The following is a 21,750-nucleotide window of genomic DNA, read 5'->3' as shown; positions in this document are numbered from 1 at the left end:
ATTCCTGATTACATCAATTAATTGTCATTGCAAAAGAATTAATAAGCACTTTTGCATTCTACTATATTACTTTGTACCATAATTGGAAATCTGTATAAATGATCAGTATGCCTATGTTAAAAATGAAATGCTAAAGTTCTTAAGTACAGCAGAAAACAGGGTCCCTTTCATATGTCTGGTTTTGTGCTGATGGAAAATTTTTTGCTAGCTGTTCAAAATACTGGTCTTCCTTCATGTACATATAATATGAAATAACTAAAGAAGGCTTTGTATTCTGTGCATGTCAGATAATGAAAGCTAGGCAGATGAAGAATGTATTTCACCATGATCCTCAGGAGGGATGGAAACAGTATTTTGTTGTCATCTTATTAACAGATTCTAGTACAGACAGTGCCATTAAAATCTTGACATTTGTTGATCTTGGTAGTAAAAGTTCTAGCAGTAATTTCAGTTTTCCCCATCCTGGGTACAGAGGAATACTAGAAGTGTCATACAGAAGGTTAAATAACTCTGCTTGTAAATATCAAGATATTACTGGGTCCATGGTTACTTCAAAAAAAGTATGCATTTTTGCTAGACTCTCAAATGCATTCTTGTGCAGTCTATATGAATATATTCCTTTTCTACAGATATATTTGGAGACTTACTCTTTAATGCCTCTCTCTGCCCACAACATTTTAATAAGAATACTTCATTATTCCAAGAATATAGCATAACAGAGATATACTAGATGTGGCACAATTATTTTGGTACATACAGAGAGGTTCTACAGGTGTGCAGCCTGCAGAGACACTGTAGTTCTGTACCCTTTCCAGCAGTATGGTTATTATGTTAAAAACTATCTCTTCACATGCATATTTGCTTACTACTTAACATACAGGCACTGAATAGCAAATAATATGTTATCAGAAAAACATTTTTTGAGCTCAATAAATAGGAATTTTTATTTGTATACAAAAATAGACCTTCAAATAAATATATTAAAATAGATATTCTTGGGTCTTGTTGGTGTTCTTAAGTAGAACTGTGTGATAGATCCACGATTCAATATACTAATTTGGAAATACAAGTTTTCGTATCTTTTATTGTGGTAGGGCCCAACAGCATGCAACAAATTGTTAAATATTGGAGGGGGTGTATGTTTCTCTTTGAAATTATAGTAACTTGAGTAAAACATGTCGATGCTCTTATTGTGCAGAAAGTTCCAATTTCTTTTTAAAAACTGTAGTTGTCTGGGAGTTCATGGTAAGCTATTTTCCAAAGAATATCAGCTATAACTCTTACAAGGTTGTGCGGGTTTTTTATGGCAGTATATACTTACTGTCCCCTAGATGTATGAACCAGCAGTGTGATTAATGTAGAGGTAGCTGGGCATATACAATTTAGAGCTAGCATCGCATATTTGAATTCCTCTTCACACACAACGTGATCTGTACCAAAAAAGAAGATATAAATTGTTTTACAAAAATACTTTCCATTGAACAGAATTATCACTTCTTGTCCTTGTCTAGGAAAATGGTGAAGATAGGGACAATCAAAATATGCCTCCAGATCTTCATCTTCCACTTGAACCTGGAGAGCAGCCAGGTGTGTGATTTGCCCCATCTATGGTCTCTCTCAGATTGCATGAGTAGAGTTAATTTTGCATCCAATTCATACTTTCTGTCCTGCAGCTACACATGGAGAGGATGCAATGGCTCTGTGAATCTTGCTGCACTAGTTGTATGAGTAAGCCACGTAGCATAGTCTAGTTTGTATCTTTTGCACCTTCTGCAGTTTTGCAGAAACTGGTATAGAGACATCAAGCATTGTACTGAGATAGGTATGCTATTTCCTGAACACAAAATTCTAGGATACTGCAATGCCCAGGTGCTGATCAATTAGATCAATTAGGCTGTACTGGCTTGCAGACTGGTTATTTGGCAGTGGCTCTGAGATTTTGAACAGCACTTCAGTGTGTGGTGGAGATTTGACTAATATCTCCCCAGGAGCTGCTAACAGCTGCTGCCTCCTTGCAATCTAGGCAAGGGGGGTGGTTGTTTTTTCTTTTCCAGCTTTTTACAAATTTGTGTTCTCTTTTACCCCAGTCATTGTCTGGCTTTTGTATTCACAAAATTGTGCTTTGTTTTTGAGAGTCCTTTCAAGAAAGTAGGTCTGTGCATTAGTACTTGCTGTGATGGAACAGTACTATAGACATACCTGGGTTTTTTTCTGTTTTTTAATGGAATTTAGGGGAGGAGAATTGAGAAGAGAAAGGAACAGAGGCATTATATCTAGTTCTCTATATTGGCTTGTACTTAAAACTGCCAAATCTTCTGTATGTGCTTTCAGTATTGTATAAATTATTATTCAACTTGGATGGCTAGTGCTTAAAATTCAGATCGCAGTTAAATGCTTTCTAGTGCTGGTGATGGCATGAAAAGGAAACAGAAATTACTTTTTAATGTCATTCACATATACCTGTGACAGTATTAAAATAGATATAAGAAGGGATAAGCACAAAACTTACAACTTAATTAAACTTCTTGCCCATGTAGAAACCTAGTCATAAAGGTTTTTTAAGGTCATGAAGGCATTTATCGCATGCTAAGTAATTATTTTCTTCTAAATTTAGTGTTTGATTCAGTCTACGTTACTTTAAATGGGAGTAGAATTTACTTCTGATGAGAAAGAATAATACAAATAGTACAGCTGATGATCAAAACATAAGCCATATGAAAATTGCTGAGTAAAAAAATAATCTTCTCCACCTAGATCTGAGGTATGTACCTCTACTTCTAGTCGCACTAATATACCATTGAAATCCTTAGAACCACCTTACCTCTCTAAGCTACTTTCTAGACAGAATTTATAGTATAGCTATAAGCATGCCACTTACTGAAAACAAAAGTAAGGGCATACTTTGTATGCCTTCTCTGTTCCTTTTTTTAAAAAAAAATTCTAGAGGATTTTCAGTAACAGAATCATTGACTACTGAAAGGAGAAATTCATTCTCTCATTTTCTGAAGATCATGGCCTATTTAAATGTTATAGGGAAGGAATGAATTTAGTTATATAAAGACACTGTCAAATATAGAACAAAATGAGATTTTTTCTCCCCTAAATATATTTCAGTTATAGCAATTAAATATTTCCTGCAGCAAATATTTCAGATAGAAATGTGTTCTTTTAGCTGACCATGTGCAATTAATAAATCGATTTGAATTTTAAACTAGAGATTTTGAGACTAAGGTATAGTCTACTGCTTGGATGGAATATCTGCATTCCACTACCATTAGTCAGATGGCAAAGATTTATGGAAGTGAATATTGTCTTCCTGATATTGAAGGAATGAGAATTCTCCATATTTTTGAATTTGTATAGGATTTTTCCAAATAACCTCCCCTTATTTTTTGTTTAGAATGTTGTTATATTATAGCTAATACTTTTGAAAATAGGAGCAAGAAAAAAATCTACAGGAAAATTATTTCATCATCTATTATTTCAGATCTTGTACTTGAACCAAATTGTACATGCTGACCTCAATATATATAAATGAAAATGAATAAATCACGGATGGCTCAATGCAAAAAAAGTATATCTCAAACTTAAATCCTCCATATATTCTATAGTCTCTAACATATATGGTAGACTTTTTGGATGGATTTTATGTAAAATGTCTTGTTAACAGAGAATATAGCACATGACAAACAGAGGTTGCTGTCCTACAACAGTTATCTTAATCTCATATGTGTAAGAGATTTGCATTGTGTTGTCAAGTGTTTTTCATCAGGAGCCATGGAGCTGGGATTCGCAGGACTGTTTCCATTCCTGTTGTAGACTTTGACCTTGCGCGAGCTATTTATGCCCTTCATGACTTTTTATGCATCCGTCAAATGGGTATATGAAAATACCCCACCTACTTCAGAAGTGTTGTGAAGCTTTTGAATTCTCAGAGGTATTTTGAGAACACCAGCTGAAAGATTCTTCAGTGATCTAATTACCATGATTAGAAATATTGTAGGCATTTGAAACATGAAGAGAGGTACTATGGGTTTCTTCTCTTGGCAGGAGTTAAGTTCTTATATTAGTCACGGATCAGGTCAAAAGTAACTTGCTCATTTCTCCAAATATTTGGCAGATTACAGCTTGCCTATAATGTTACTGTGTTTTACATTTATGGTCAGGACTCTTATGTGGAGCTGTGGTGAGAGTTATACAGAAATTTATGCAATGCTTTCTCTTCTCAAGTGAGTAGGGAGGAAGCTGGGTGACAGCTTTCCCACTCCTCAGGTCTGGGACGTCAGTCAGGTCCAGAATCAGCAAATTGCTCAGTATGGCAATGAAGCAGCAAACAAGACTGCAGTTTATCTTGAACTGAATATTAAATATGTCAAATCAGTTTACCAAACAGAATTATTTTGATTGCATTTATACTACAGAAATATTCCATTTAGAATTTCCAGAAGCTGTACTTGCTGTTGAAAATATATTTTGACAGAAAATTTATTGCTAAGTCTGTCTCAAATAGATGTAGTAATGCAGTGCGGTGAGTTATGACTTCTGTAATGTTCTTGAAGATAAAACATACTCAGAATAGTGATTTATGCCTGCAGCATCAACCACGTGGTAAGAATGTCCTAGACCTGATACAATTATTCTGAGAAGCCTTATTTTGGCCAATTTGATAAGTTAACATGATCACTACCAGACCAGATAGAGAAAAAAGTCCATCCATTATCTCTAGACTATTTTTACCTGTAATTGGATAGATTAATCATCAGATGCATTCAATATCCATTTTGGTAAATCTGGACTATGTTCATTTCGAATAAACTACTGAAGGTTTAATATCAGATTTCACCAATCTGTACTAATTCATTGGTGCATTTTGAGTAAATAGAGAATATCAAAATGTGTCCCCAGTTCCTGGAATTGTGATTATACATAATTTCTGAATATTCAAGGTAAAAGCGATTATTTTCTATCAAATATATGAAAGTTGTGAGTTCAACTCAGTAAGTATACAACTTCAGTCTCTGAATTGCATAAATATATTGCTCTGCTGTGGTCAATCTTCACTTTATTTCATGTTTGTGCTGAAATGCAAGGCCAGATGCATGCATTCAGGGTACATGGCCTTTTGTAGTCCCATGTGTTTGAGGGAAAAGCAGGAAGATTAAGAAAACCATATGTAACTGCCAGTGAAGGAAAACACAGTATTACTGAAAGAAAAACTGGGCATGTCAAAGCATTTGTATATTGGAAATTACTCAGGAGTAGTCAAAGCATTTCAGCTTAAGACATAAGACTGTTAACAATGGTGATACAGTGTTTCCTTGCCCATCTGATAACTGTCATGTTAAAGTGACTGTATATTTAGAGAGTATTCACACCTCGAACTTGCCCTGTACTTTTCAGATTCCACTGAAGAATCATACTCATGCACAGAGAAATATTTCTACTGTATTAATATAAGTTACCATTCTAAACAAAGTAAACTCCACTGTAAAAAATAACAGAGAAAACACAGGATGCAAGGGTGTGCGTCTGGCATCAGATGAAAAGACAGGAAACCTGCCTTTCTGACATGCCATATTACCCTGTGCAAAGTGTCTCCATTCTCTTGCTGCAATGACAAGAATAAGTTCTCATCCTCTCATTAAAGAGAGGAAGAATGCAAAAAACTTGTCTACCAGATGGGAATAAATTATAACAATTACTTGTCCTATATATTATTTCTGAAGCCTAAGGCAGAAAATCTCCAGGATGCTATTCTATGAGAAAATGCAGTCAGGGTCTAAATTTCAGGACTGTCTCATGCAATCTAGGACTACTGGTCAACCTAATAGAAGCTGTTGAGAAACTGAGCTTCTAGTGTTTTATAAATTTTCAACGTTGTTAAAAGTTGAACTTTTGTTAGGAGGGCTTTGTTGAACTCTTTGATTGTATGTTTTCTAAATTCAGAAACTTTCTTTTTGACAGTTATAGTCTAAATTTGTGTGTAAAGAGGAAAAAAAAAAAGAAATCCTATTACTGAATATTTCAGGTTCATAATAATGCAAAATATTGTTTTAGAAAACCTCCAGAAGAAAGGAGTAATTTTTTAAAGGAATATCAAATTTAAAAGAAGCTTTTGCATTAAGGCAGTAATAAAGCAGTCCTGAATCATAATAGGAAAAGCACTTAGAAAAATATTCCGTATGGTTATGACAAATTTTATTCGTAAGCACTCTGGACAGGGCTATAGTCTGCAGCCCCCACTGGGTACGTATTTCAGAATGAAGAAGAGTTGTATGAGATTAATAACCGAAGTAGAGTCCTCTTGGGAAAATGTATACAAACAAATGTTGTTCTCATGAATCTATCAGTGGTATAGCTATTTGCAGTAAGTAGGTAGGCATCCAGTGGTGATGTTTATACCATGTTCATAAACTTGCCAAATTTAAAACTGCATTAAAAATTTCCTGTGCTTTATATGAGTGAGACTAATTTAATCTTGAAGGAAGGCTTGTAATTTTCTGCTTTTACTGTTGTGCAGAGTGAGTGTGTGGAAATGGATGCAGTGATCCCTATGACCCATGTGAAATTCTTTTGGGATGTAAAAGTGTTATATAAATATTTAGACTTACAATACAGTACTACTATAATTAATATTATAGGGGGCTAATGAGGCACAGAATATATAAGGTCTCCTCAAGCCCTTGAAGAACTACAGAACATAAATGAGGGTGGTAAGATACCACATTGGTTAAGCTCAGTTGAAGGAAATATTACAAAAAGAAGTTTGGGGGCTTTTTTGTTGTTTGCTTTAAAAAAACCAAAAAAAGCCCAAATTCTCAATCTGAGACTTAGAACAGATATGAAAATTTACCTCTGTTTTTCAAGTCTAGTTATATACAACCTCCTACAGAGACAAAACCATTAAGAATAATGAAACTCTCTTAAAAATACAATTAGTAACAACAAATTAACGGTTACAGATAAAGAAAAGTGGCCATGGCTAGGGAGAAGAGACTATATTTGTACTGTGTGGTTTTGAGGGGGAGATGAAAAAGCACTATCATTCTTGTCACAGCATGAGCCTTATTCCCTGCCGTGCCATCTCATAGTTTGAGATTATACTTTTATAACCTCAGAACTGCTATTGATGCTTTTTTTCTTTCTTTCCAACCTAGTGGTAAATGCAGTAGCTTTTAAAATTACAGCTTTCACTGTTGCTCTGGAATTGTTCTGCACTGGAATTTACTTTTTCATCACGTTCTGGGATGATGGAGGAGACTAATATTTTTCCATAGAATTTTTTGAATTTTGCATGAATCAGCAATCTTTTCTTCCTTAGAATATCCTTCAAGAAAATTGAATTTTCAGAATTACAGTTGAAAAGGAAAGTTCTGCTTCTACTTCATAGGGGTATTTTTCCAAAGATAGGCAAAATGAGTTCATTATAAAAGTATTATTTGTGTGTATTCACACATGAGCATATATATGTCTGTATATACATACAGATGTATGTATGTGTGTGTTTGTATACAGATAAAGAGACACCTACGTACATAGAGAAACAGTTTGTCAAATTAAAGCTGGTAATCTCTTCTTATAAGAGAGGATTTGTTTGGATTTCTTAACATCATTTTGCATTGTCTGTCATAGTTTCTAAGACATGCGTTTTACTGGATATAGAATTAAATTCTCTGTTTCTTTCCAAAATATTTGAAAGTAATTAAAATAATGTTTTTCATACCACTTAGAGAAAAAAACAGTCCAATGAGAACATTTTTTCTTCCTCAGTTGTTTGTTGGGAAAAATTTGGCCTTTTCTGAGCCAATCTTCTCATATACCCCTTAGTAACAGTATGTTTTAGTAAGCAGAAATGATTTAAAGACATGGATATAGCAAGCTGGAAACCTACCTGGATCTATAATGAAGAAGTAACAATGAATTATATGTGAAATAATTCTACTCTCTATATCATGTAACATAAGAGAGTAATAATCCCTAAAAGTGCTTATAAATAAGACTTTAATGTAAACCATGACATTTTACTATTGATAGGATATACAGAGCCCATGTTATTTTACAACACTGCACTCTCAATCGGCTTCTAACCAGTAAATATGCCGAGGGAATCTCACTTTGCTCGTGTGTTTATGAAATGAACTGCCAAATACTAACAAGTGTTTCAAAAGGCTGAAATATTAGACTTACCGGCAAATTTGATGTGGAATTTATTCTCAGGTTTCAGTATTTGAACATACAAAGGACAATTTGGAGCAAAGTCTTTAACTGCCCATGCTCTTAAAATGGTTTGATGATCCTAGAATAGAGAGTATGAGATGATGACAATGAAATACAAATAACCATGTTACATTAGAATAAGAACCTCTTATCAGACTGACTCCATTGAAGAAAACTAATTTTAAGACTATATAAGATCATCTAGTGTGGATGTTTAGGTACATGTTATAAGTAATATTACATATTATATCTATTACATATATTTAAATACTTAAACATATATACACATACACAGCGGAGGTACTCTGTGTTCACCAACCATGTGTCTCAGGCCTTTGCTTTGAGGCATGCTTCAAGCAGGAGGAGAATCACCAGCAGTGGATGATTTTAGACAGGGATTGCTCCAGAGAACTCAGCCCATACAGCCCACAGATCAGATGGGTGCAGAGAGAGCAGACCAATGTCCTTGTATGGTTGCTTTCTTACCTTTGAAAGGTTGTGGAGACCGGGCGAGGACTCCAACAGCAGCAGAAAAACTAATAGTTTCACCTGTCTTCAAACAAAGGATAAAGTGGGTAGCTATACCTCTGGGCATATGAATGCTGTGTCTCAGAGGGCCACCAAGATGGTCAGGGGCAGAAGCAAAGACCCTGTGAGGAGACACTGAAGGAACAGAGCTTGTTCAGCCTGTGGAAGAGATGGCTTCAGAGTGACCTAACAGCAACCCCCAGTATCTATGGGATGGTTACTGAGCAGATGGAGCCAGGCTCTGCACAGTGATGCATGGCTGGAAGACAAGAGACAATGGATGTAAGCTGAAAAGAGAGATTCAGGCTGGATATAAGGAGAAACCTTTTCCCCATGAAGACAGTCAGGCAGTGAAACAGGTTGTGCAGAAAGGCTATGCTGTGTCTGCCCTTGGACATTTTCACACCAAACTAGATAAAGCCCTAAGCAATGTGGTCTGTTCATAACTGACTCCTGTCAGACTATAGAGACCTCCTGAGCTTCCTTCCAACCTCCATTACCCAATGTTCCTCGTATGATATATTCTCTTTGTTGGAATGCACAATAGAGGGTTTGTTTCCAGAAATCTTCTGCTAATAAGCTATTTTATTCCTCTCCTATCTTTCTGCAAGTGTTGGGGATCATTTAATTTAGAAGGGGTGGCATCTGAATGTGGAAGAATTGTGTGAAAACTTAAGAGTGTAGTGATGAGTCATGGCTAATTAATCAAGAATGATGTATTAGATACATCCTTCCAAAAAGACTCAGAATTTAAATAACATTAAATGAGAACATCAGGAATTAAGAGTTTAAAATTGTGGATAATTCTAAAAAATATCCGCTCAATTAAAAACATCTAAATTTTTGTGCAACTAAAACACTTGCACAAATGACGTCAGAATTTAGCCAGCTACTGACCAAAGGATTCCACGAGATTTACCAGCCTGTTGGTTTTTGTACTTGTTACCACATGTCAAAGTGAGTTAACCACAGGATGAATACTGCTATCCCATAAAAGTAAAGTATGTGATGATACATTCATATATTGAATTTCATGAAATATGTCTAATTTCAGTGTATCAGCCATCAGTTTTCATTTCAGAACTAAAAAGAAATATTTGAGAGCTGCATGTAGGAAGCAATACTTGGGTTGAAATGCCTTGCCTAGTCATGAAATTGGTGGTATTAAAAGATAAAATATAAAGAGTGATTCATTATGTTTGCAGCATCAGCAATAAGAAAAGCTTTCAGACTCATGAACACAAGGGAAAATCTCTGCCTGGAACAGAGTGTAATTGACATTTTCAAACCATAATATTTTAATGTCAATTGAGATGTTAGCGAGTACTTTTTCTACTAAGAAATACTAGAATGGAGTCATAAGAGGAAGACCTTTTGAGGATGGTAAAATACTTTTTCACATTTTCTTATTAACAGTTTCATAGATGTCAGATTGTTGTGCCCATTCAGGAGATTTCCGAACTTGGATGTACCCTGCTGTAAGCTTTCCTTGTATGTAGTCACTTTTTCTTCACCTTTTCTGTAGCATATGGTGACTTATCCCCTTTAGGGTTTTTTTTTTTATTTAGAGATTTTTACTGTTTTATCTTAAGGGAATGAAACGCCAACACATCTCAGAAGTAGTAAATGGCTGGGTAATGGGATAGATGGCGGTCATATAGGTATACTACAGGAGGAGTAAGAGGTTTGGGAGTGCGTTTGGGACAGATTTGAAAAACCCGTATTATTGAAGACATTACCTTATTTTTTTATGCAAAAGGTGTCGGGGAAACACATTCAGAGTCACTTGCAGTGATAGTGTGACTTCATTGCGCAGGGTTCAACATTACCAGTTTCCTCCCTTCCTTTCCATAGCAATCATTCAGACCACATTGGCTTGCAAAAGTGTTGAGAAAAGGCTGTTTCCTGATTGCCACATGCATAGAAATATAGCTCATATTCAGTGAAATTTGGGTGAATTATTTTTTTCATTCTTGAGTATTATATACACGAGTTAAGGTTAAATTTACTGTGATAAACCAGAACTGTACCAGTAAATAAATAAATTTTGGTTGTACATTTCAGACTAAGTTTACTCTTCTTCTTTTCTTCTCAATGTTAGATATTTTCTTTGAATTTTTTTTTAATTATTTTGTCTAAAAAGCCTGCAAGAACCAAAGAAGGTGTAAGAATTGTTAAAAGTAAGAAGGAATTATAGAATCATAGAATGGTTTGGGTTGGAAGGGACCTCAAAGATCATCTAGTTCCAACCCCCCCGCCACGGGCAAGGACACCCTCCACTACACCACGTTGCCCAAAGCCTCGTCCAACCTGGTCTTAAACACCTCCAGGGATGGGGCATCCACAACCTCTCTGGGAAACCTGTGCCAGTGCCTCACCACTCTCACAGTACAGAATTTCTTTCTAACTTCTCATCTAAATGGACCCTCCTTCAGCTTGAACCCATTACCCCTTGTCCTGTCGCTACACTCCCTGACAAACAGTCCCTCACCATCTTTCCTGTAGGTCCCCTTCAGGTACTGGTAAGTCACAATTAGATCTCCCCGGAGCCACCTTTTCTCCAGGCTGAACAACCCCAACTCAGCCTGTCCTCATAGGACAGGTCCTCCAGCACTGCCAGCTCTGATCAGCTTCATGGCCCTCCTCTGGACTCTCTCCAACAGCTCAATGTCTCTCCTGTACTGGGGCCCCCAGAGCTGGATGCAGTACTCCAGGTGGGGTCTCACCAGAGCAGAGTAGAGGGGGAGGATCACCTCCCTTGACCTGCTGGTCGCACCTCTTTTGATGCAGCCCAGGACACGGTTGGCTTTCTGGGCTGCAAGGGCACACTGCCGGCTCATGTTGAGCTTCTCATCAATCAGTACCCCCAAGTCCTTCTCCTCGGGGCTGCTTTCAATCCATTCCTCACCCAGCCGATAGTTGGGCTTGGGATTGCGCTTATTAAATCCTTATTAAAATGATCCAAGTGACATCATTTTTTTAAAAAAAAAACAAACAACAAACAAACCTAGACCCATAGAAGTGAAAAACTAAACCCGTAGTTGTAAGACTAAAAGTATGAATCTCAACATACAATATTTTTAGATAATTGTATAGGAAAGGGAAAGACTCCTTAAAATTAAAATCTCTTGATGATTATTTGGCACATATGCAGTTTTAACACTGTGAAATGTGTATTTCTTTCATTTGCTAACTCTTTTTTGAAGAAGCAGTCTACAAATATATATATAAAATGGATACTTCAATGCCTATATAGCTTCATAAGATCAACTCAGTGTGTATGTACTGTTAATATAATAACCTTGCATTATTGTTTCATTTTCCCTCTTTCCACTTGGCATATACATGTGTTTGTGTACAAAAGCTGGTTATTTGGGACTCCATGTTTTTTTTCACTCAGTAACTCCCTCAAATTCCACTCTGGAGAAGGACTCCAGCAGAGAGAAATGAAAATACAGGTAGGGACTTTAAGTGATTTCTTAGATTCAAGTCTCTTCATATAGTATTGGTGGCTCTCTGTTTTATGTATGTAGCAATTTCTATACTATATTGCAGTGACTTTAACAAACGTTCACATTTCTCCCAAGTAAAAAGGAGGTATATATGTACATACTATAAGCAGAGATTACTGAGACAAAATTATGCGTCTATTCACATTATAAAATATATGCTGCTTTGGGAGATGAGGGAAAAATATATTCTCTTCTGTGTGCTTTCCACACAATTAACTGCAGTCAGTGATCAAAAATTACCACTGATACCGATGGTGATTAATATAGAGGTGATATTTAAGTGTATGTATCAAAAGCTGTGAGTTTTAAAGTGGATGTAACAGGAACATAAATCATCAGAACTCAAAGCAAAACCTTGATTTAATATATATTTTTAAATAGTTCTGTTAATTGAATTTTTTTCTTGCCACACACAACTTGATAAATTAGTTATATCTTCCTATGCAATGCATCCATCTTGTGATGCTATTAAGGTGGTGTAACTTAGATTACCAGTATAGTATGTCATGCAATTTGATTAACAGAAGTGAGGAAAAAAAGGTGCGAGCTTGAACTCAACCATCTCTGATTTTTTTCAGAAAGCATCAGAACAAAGCTGTCAGTAGAAGTGGTGTTTCATACATTTAGGTAGCCTATTAATGGCTATAGGATAATTCAAAAGAGACTTCTCTTCCCACCCCTCCTTGGGTTAAAATAGCAGATGTACTGTTTTCAGGCACCTTAGTTTTATGGAGCAATTTGATGTAGGCAGCCTATTGAAGTCACTGGCTAACTTAGTGGTGTGGCACAAACTACTGTTCTATACCCACCAATCAACAAAAAAAAAAAAAAAAAAATTGTCATCCAGACTTAAGTACAATTTGAACGCTTTAAGAGTTGCATCCTCCAGAAGTGAAACAGATGTCTGTCCTGCTTGCTATAGCAGTTGAGTAGCTTACATCTTGGTCTGAAATGTCAAAATAGCATTTGATAGAATAAAATTTGGCAGAGCTTTATCTTGCCAGAGAAGAGAAAGTTTCTAGTAGGAGACTCTGGAAAGCTGACAAATTCTTGGTCTGACTGTTGAAGTTCCTACTCCTCCAAATGAAAAAGGAAGCAACTGACAATTTTTATGAAACCTGTTAATGTACTTCTGAGCTATAGTTGAGATATAATTGGATCAGAAGCAACACAGACTTTGGCACTAAAACTTATTAACTAACGAAATAGCAAGCAATGAACAGCCAGTGGTATCCATGGCAAATAAGTAGATCCTCTGCTGAGGACTGTAGCTGGGGAGATAAAAACCCTCATGGACTTTGAAAAAATCACATGAGTAACAACAGCTGTTCTGGTCGGGAATCTCCTCAATGCATGTTAACTTTTATTTTGATAGCTGTCAATGTAGGAGAGGATCCAAGGCAGTCCTAACAGTTTGTCAGCTTCTCAAGCACAGCAGGGTGAAAAATCAGTTGTGGTTATAAAGATTGATACTGGGATGACAACTGAACTTCCTTCAGCCCAGTGACAAACTGTAACCTTATGTACTCCATTACTCAAGTTCTCAGTAGTGACTATAGCTGGAACAGCATAGGAAATTGAATTCTTTTCATTTCACAGCTCTAGGGGGCAGCAAAATAAAACAAAAGAAAAAGAAAAAAGAAAATGATTGTCCTATTTTCTACTTGCAGTATAAATAATTGCATTCCCTGTGAAAAAGAAATCGGAGCAACAACAAGAAAACCAGAGAGAGAGGTGACATCTTGTTTAAAAACTTCAGATGACATTGACCCTCGGAGTTATCACTGCTACAGTTGAGATACAGCACCATCATGACTAGCCAGCCAGTCACCTAAGAGGGCATTCTGTCCCAGAGGAAGATAACTGGATTCTGTCTTTGGTAAGATTTGCCTCTTTGCATGCTCCAGATACAAGGATAAATGAGATTTGATAATAGTCTGTACTGGAAGCTGGAACATGCCAGGTACCATTTTGGTATTTCCTGGGGTACACTGTCCCCGAGGGCAGAAAGGTTGCCTGGAGAGTTGTAGCTGGCCACGACTCTGAAACCAAACCAGATAGTGCTGGCCAGAATGGATGGAAGCTTCATTGTCTGTCCTGTAGGAGAGTTCAGCAGAGTTGAAAAATGTCCTTCCTTTGTATAAATTCTGGAGAGGTTATGAGCAGAGATGAACAGCTTACCTCTAAGTGAATCCTGTGTGGGTGCAGCTGTCCTTAAAGCTGCATAAACCTACTAAGTGCAAGGTAAAACACATGCTCTGCTTGTATGGGATTTCTCATTTCTAACAATTTCACAACTGTCAAGTATAATTTGTGAAATGAGTTGTTGTAGCCGATTTGCTCTGAACTTCATGGCTAATTTAGGCAAGGCAGTTTGGCTTTTTGAAATTTTTAAGTCTCACAGAAGTTATCAGTATTTTCCCAGGTATTTGCAAGATCTCTTGCATGTTCTTATCCTTAAATACCTAAGCAGCCCGGTCACTTCCAAAGAGTACATTCTGAGTGCTTGCCTTATTTGGCTACTCCATGATTACTTGCTGCCAATTCAGTGGCTTTCGCTACTGTGTTTGCAGGAGTCTACTCCTGATTAATCAAAGCTCTTAGTTCAGTAAGTTTGAGTATTATAGTAGGACCACAGATTTATTTCTCAGTGAGTTCATGGGCTTTCTGCAAGTGATGGGTCTAGCACAAGGTCTTTAGCTTTGAATAAAATATTTTTTACAGCATGCTGACAGTCTACAAAAAATTAAGTTATTTTTGATAAAATTTCCTTCTGGAGGCTCATTTGCCTAGCAAGGAAATAATCCTTTCTTCTTGCTAGCTGCAGCTTATGTTGCTTTTTTTGTTCTTCCTTCTCTGATAAGCCATATGTGTAGGTATGGAAACAACTAAGTTTTGATGGCAGATGAAGTAATTGTAGCAAGCGATAGAGAATATATTAAAAAATACTACATGCATAATGCAAAGCCCTCATTTCCCATGTTTTACTGCATCCATTTTTAACATTTAGAAGAATAATTGCTATTTCTTATAATGTAGCAGCAAACTAGTATTTTTTAATTGAGATAGCTTAAAACATACTTACTGAATTATAAACACTAGTTTGCTCTTGTTAGGCATTTGTAAACATCTTAATTTAACTTTGTGAATATTCAGGCTTATTGTGATCTTCCTTTGGAATCCAAGATCAAACTGAATAGAGGTAAGTGTGCAACAATTTAGTATGCAGCTCATAGTGAAAAATTTGAAGTTGTGCTCATAAATTCTTCCTCAGTGGACTTTTTTCCTAGATATTCGTGATCAGTAGGTAACTTCATTAGTTTGAAAAGTTCTAGTTCATATTAAAATAGTTTAATTCTTTTATCACAGATACACTGAGTAGAGGTTTGTATTAGCAGTCTTCCTTTGTGGACAGTAACTTGCCTGACTGCAAATAACTAGTAGGATGGGTAAAATCATAGTAACTTTTTTAAAGAATCTCGCCATTTTTCACATTTAAAATTGGCCAATATGAAAAATGGTCAAATACTCTCAGATACATTGGTTATTTGGTATTAGTCACAAATTTATAAAGTTGAATTCAATCTTTACTTTGTTAGTAGTAAACTTTCAATACTTCAATAGTTCTGAATGGAAATACCAGTCAGCTGATATCTATCTCTTTTCTGATTTAATAAATATAACTCTTTGAATTGGCTATCTAGAGAAAACACTTATATTAGTCCAGGTAATTTGAATAAAACTTTTTTGACAGAGTACTACCCTTTGGAGTGATTAATGACCAAGTATCAGTATATCTCTAAGGTACCACTATAGTGCTTATATGGTATTCAGCCATTGTTCCATAATAAAAGGAGAGAACTCATAAAAATTTACTTTATTCAGCATCAAAATTGTTTTTTGAAAGAACTGTATTCTTACATTTTTAAAAGTCCTGTAAAAATGTATACATTTTTACTTTTTTTTTAGAAAAAGTTCAATGTATAACTAAAATGTGCTGCAGAATCCTAACTTCTTTGGTACGTAGGTCATGTAATTTATTTTCTAAAAAAAGCAAAAGTAGATCTGTCATGTGAAATGAAGCATTAGACCATGCATCATGAATTTGTGGAATCCTGGCCTTACAGAATTCAATTGAAACCTTTTCATTATCTTAACTGAGATGAGAAGTTCATCCCACATGCAAAATCTCTGTGTAAATCAGATAATTTTAATCTTCTGTTCTCAGAACTCTCAGTCCCTGAGAGGGAATAAGGACAGTAGCAGTATAAACAGCATGCACGTTCATTCTTGGTTATTTTTTCAAAACTTACAGCTGCTGTCCGGTCCACCTCACAGCGGCTACTCAGAATGAAACAAGCTTCAGCATCATCCATTCTAGAAGAGAGGAGACAAGCCTGTTACATACCAACAAAATATTTATGTGGACTTGTGTTTCACAGTTTATAGTCTTGCATTCTTATAGAAACAGAATACAGAGAAAGTTTAGTCTGTCTGTTCTCATGTATTATCTGAATGTCAGCAGCAGTCACCTTGTGCACTAAACTCATGGTGTACCAGGACTTCTTGACTAGGTTCTGGGAAACTTTCTTTCCCTGGTGCCAGTAGAAGCTGTGCCAAAGTCATAAAAGCAGAGTGGCCTCAAACACAATTTGCAAAATTTGCCATGAGTATAGAAGGTGAATAAATAGCACCAGTTTGCATAGTGTGTAAAGATATGATATGTACAAGTTAGTTTTTATAAGAATGAATGGGAGGGGACAGATTAATATAGACTTGTCTTGCCTAGTCATAGCAGAAAGATGAGTACTAGGATAATGTATTTGGGATAAGTAACAAACATTTCTGTGTATGTATGCTTTAAAAGAATTAACTATTTTCAGTTCATGGTCTCTTTGAGAACTTTTAATACCTAATTGTTCTCTAGTGGCTACAAGTGGTCAGGTAATAAAAAGAGTGGAAGTGTGGAGAAAAACAGTCTGACTGAAGGTTTCATCAAAGTTTGCTTTTCCTCTCTTGCCTCAGATCTTGATATCCTTCTCCAGTGAATCCTACTTCACTTGGAAGTACGTGGAAGTGAAGAAATAGGGACTTGGTTGACCTCCTTGGGAATACAGGACTCTGGGCAAAGAGAAGCAGGATGAACAGAATGAGTTTCCTGGGAAGGGGAAAAGTGAGACAGAAACTGGGGAAAATGAACAGGCAATTCACTGCTCATTACAGCAACTCCATTCTGGAGTCTGGAATGGGACCTGAGATTCCTAAATCTTCAGTTTCTCTGCTGCCAGAAAATGGAATTAGTGGTTGTTAGTAGTGGTTTAGGCCATTGGGACCCTAGGCTTAGACTAAGAGCCCATTCTTTAAGGTACTGTACAAACACAGAACAAAAAGACAGTCCTTACCATATAAGCTCTAAGTGACGTGAGAAAGGACAACAAAAATATATGCAAACGTGGGAAACAGGAAGAAACAGTGTGACAATACCTGAATATAAAAATTATCATGGTAGAAAGTGGTCTTACTAGATATCAGAGCAGAGAACCAACTGAAGAGAGGATGTGATGGAGAATACTGGGATTACTTTACAGATGTTTCTGAGAAATTCATCCTAGATTGAAGGGACAGCATGGGTGAAATCACAATGGGATTTGTACATTAATTGTATGTGTGAAGGAGAATAGCATTATAGACTTGTCAGAAGGTTACCTCTCAGTAAGAACTCGGAGTTACAGGCTGAGTGAGAATAAGGGGTCACTCCTTCATGCAACAAAGAAGGGTAAGCCAGGGAAGGACTGCAATGAGGTGATGTACTACATAAATAATATTTCCAGAGTGTCTGAAACAAGGGTTCAGGGAGATGAGATTATATATGTCAGGAACATATAGTTTTAAGTGGGGCAAAAATGAGAGCTTATTATATGACAAAGCACTTGCAAAGATGCAGGTTCAGTCTGCATAGGATGCTCTACAATATAATTCCAAGCTTATGATCCACAGTAGGATACTGGTTTTACTTTGGTAACAAAAATTAAGATCTATTTACAACTGTCTGCAACTAAGCTAAAGTTGATGAATAGATATCCATAATGAGATGTCAGATAGCTTGGCCAACCATTTAGTTTTTGACTACAGAAATACTGATTAAATTTGTGTGTTTTGTGTGAGATCGTTCAGAGAAAGTATAAAGAAAAGAGAAGGATAAAGTCAGGTCATTGTAGATTCCCCACAGGCACCTAGCAGTAGGAAAACAGGGGAAGCCTCAAATGATTACAGTACTTGAAATGGAAAAATCATTGTAACGAAGGCAAATCAGTGTATCTACAATAGTAAGGTCAAATTAGCATTGATTAGGAAGAAATCATGGGCTGTATGAGCAGTTTCAGCTACCCATGGGAGCAGAATTGGGAAGATACGGTCTTTAACAAAGTGGTAGGAAAGAAAATTCAGTGAAATTAGATGAGATTTTGATGAGAGCTGATGAGGTAACAGGGATTGGCAGTATATATAGATGATTTTGTAAGGAAATGAAACCTCATGTGAACATATTCACCTTTTTCCCCAATGTTTTTTTTTATAACTTCTTGAATCACTTCAGCCACAAATGACAAGGATAATAACCTGAGATTAACACCTATGAATGTGATTAATTTAGACAACAGAAACACTAATAGCAACTCCATTAAAAACATTTCTTAGAACCCAGAGTATCCTTATGAGAGAAGTGTTATTCACGTCCTAACAACTGAAAAAGCTTTTGTCAGTTACACCATTTTTATGTGCCAGAAAACTGAATCTGAGACAAAAAACCCCAATAGTTCCACCGCTTGAGGGTGGCAGAAATTAAAAGGACTTTATATAGAATTGTAGAATCATGTAGGTTGGAAAAGATCTTTAAGATCAGGTCCAACCATTAACCTAGCACTGCCAAATCCACCACTAAACTATGTCCCTAAGAACCACATCTATGCATCTTTTAAATACCTCCAGAGATGGTGACTCAACCACTTGAAGAAAAAATTTGTGAAAGGAAAAAGTATAAGGTAAAGAAAAAGATTGGACATGGACAGGATTGAGACTTGTGATGGTTCACTAAAGAAAGTGGAAGGAGAGAAAAAAAATATTTGAGGTCATGACAGAACATGGGAGAAAGCTGTAGGGGAAAGAAATCAAGCATTGTAGTGTTATTAATTTTCTGGTGCTAGTCTGCATGGAGAATGAGAGCTGTTTTAATCAGTTACTGTGTTGTTTCAAATGCTGAAGTAGTCATAAGTTTCCAGTCATGATGATGAACAACTATCAGTGTGATGCCTCATGACAGAATTCATTCTGGTTTTTTGTTAAAGCTGGGCACATGAACACTGTTCAGAGAACACCAAAAATTTGCACAGTAAAGCTCTCAAAGGTAGGAAGCAAGAATGAATATCATTTTTGTAGAGTGAAATTGTGTACTAGGGCATATAAAGAAAAATCCAGTCTTTAGTTAACTCACTATTTACTACTTATGCAGTCAGCCAACTTTCTCACGCAACCTTTATCATGTTATTTTGACATTGCATTTCACATATATGTATAAATTTTGATAATGAGACACTTGAATATTTTGTTGTTGGTGGTAACCATTACTTTATTTATTAGAAGAAGTTTACCATGTGCTTTGTTATCTTCTCAGTACATTATGTTCTCATTAAAAAGAAATACAGCAAACATCTTAGGTGCTGGGTTATATTTCATATTAAATGTTCTATTAAATTCCGACTACGCTTCTTCACTCAGGAGAGGTTGAAAATTATTCTATGACAGGAACATTCAATTACATGTTCTGCTGGAAAAAGCAGAGTTCCATAGTTGACTACCTCCAGGTTATTATAAGTGAAATTCAAGATTATCTTTAGGGAACAGCCTAATTTTTCTTCTAATGTGTAGAACAAATGCCAGCTAAATCCCCACATGAATTCCTTCTTGAAATCAGCAAGAAAGCAAAAAAAGGAACCTCTCTCTAAATGAAAATTCCTAATCCTGAAAAAAGCTTTATTGTATTTTCAAATTTTAAACAGATATAGAAGTAGTTGTTTCTTCAGTGGCAGAAATCTGAGAAGGTAACACTGCTCACTAGATTTCTCACAGATTAGATTCTTGGAAATAACTCCCCTGGGGTAAAGAAGGCTGAATGACGCAAATACTCAGGCAAGTATTGGCTTAATTTTAGACATCTATATTAGTTGCTGAATAAGTTCTTATAAAGAGAGATGCAGATAAGTTAAATCAGTTATTTGCTAAGAATCACCTTTGTCTCTCTTTGGAGAGCTTAAAGAGAAGATCCTCCTATGTGAATTCCACTGTGAATTCCCTCGCACCTTCAAGTGATTGAGCAACAGGGGGGGCGGGGGTTGAGGAACCATGTCTGACTGATGTGTTTTGATTAATGTTATTCGCTACTAACTGCCAGAGAGGATTTTTTAGAAGTGGTGGAAGTATGTGGTAAGAGAAGACCCTGAAAGAAGAGTATATGGAGGTATAGTAGAGTAGTTTTTATACTACCAGGCTGAACTTAGGGAAAAACCAAATCTGTACGATGGGTTCAAAGGGTGATAATTATTTAGTTTACTTTTTTCCCCTTTCAGTTGGTCAGGAGAACTACCATCACATTTACCATCTTCGCTCAAGGAACAGAAACACATTCTAGCATTACTGGCAGTTTTGGAATTTTCTGTGCTGCTTTTTCAGAAGAAATCACAGGTACTCTGTTTAAATACCTTTAAAAACTGAGACAGAAAAGACAGTGAAGAAAAATTTGGTCAAATGAAAGAGCTTACACATATTTGTTCCTTGAAAAATTTCAGATATTAACAAAAAACAAATTATAAATACACACGCTTTCCTTCTAGCACAGCTTTTGTTGTTTGTAAAACTTATTTATCAAACAGTATGAGTGAAACAGAAGTAAAAAACAATATTGGTCAATATTTGCCTACTTAGCTCTCAACAGGTCTTGATCTTTTAGTGCTGAGCCTTGCAGATAGATAACTCTTTGGGACCACATTGGGATTTGTAACACCCTTCGGACCTGAGCATCCATCTCAGTAGGACACAAAATAACAACATAATAGTCCTGTCAAAAACATAAGGGGGAACAGTCATGTTATTTTTTTATGTTACCATTTATTGTTGCTAGAGAATGAGTCAACAGAGACTCAGGATGTCAAGAATGTCTCTGATAATTCTCAAATTTAATTGACAAAAGTTATTTTAATTCATGTGTTTAAAATGTTGAATTCTTTAAAAAAAAATGGCTGGACAGTTGTCAACTGCACACAAAAGATTCCAGGGTGGCAACTAAAGTCCGTTTAGAAGCATTTTTGTTTCCATATGAGTGTAATTGGTTTTAGAGAAAATTTGCATTTCTGTCATTCTAGCTGGAAAATGTAGGAAGTTTTCAACAATTGAAATGGAATTGTCTTCCCTCAATTTTTTTCCTCTACATTAATGTGCAAAT

At 36.1% G+C, this 21,750-nt stretch overlaps 1 protein-coding gene across 8 annotated transcripts in view; it reads right to left on the bottom strand.

The window, feature by feature from the left end:
- The window catches only part of KCNT2 (potassium sodium-activated channel subfamily T member 2), a 143,901-nt gene that overhangs the window by 42,786 nt on the left and 79,365 nt on the right, over window positions 1-21,750 (bottom strand). For all 8 annotated transcript variants that reach the window (XM_075760162.1, XM_075760155.1, XM_075760160.1 and 5 more), the window contains 4 exons: window positions 21,230-21,366; window positions 16,571-16,634; window positions 8,188-8,296; window positions 1,322-1,430 (listed from right to left, as the gene is read on the bottom strand). In XM_075760162.1, coding sequence (XP_075616277.1) covers window positions 1,322-1,430; window positions 8,188-8,296; window positions 16,571-16,634; window positions 21,230-21,366 — 419 coding nt within the window. The remainder of the gene's footprint in view (window positions 1-1,321; window positions 1,431-8,187; window positions 8,297-16,570; window positions 16,635-21,229; window positions 21,367-21,750) is intronic.

This window comes from Balearica regulorum, chromosome 8, assembly GCF_011004875.1.
Source record: "Balearica regulorum gibbericeps isolate bBalReg1 chromosome 8, bBalReg1.pri, whole genome shotgun sequence".
NCBI classification, from domain to species: Eukaryota; Metazoa; Chordata; class Aves; order Gruiformes; family Gruidae; genus Balearica; species Balearica regulorum.
The sequence above is the reverse complement of the archived record's forward strand: the minus strand, read 5'-3'. Positions and strand labels throughout refer to the sequence as shown.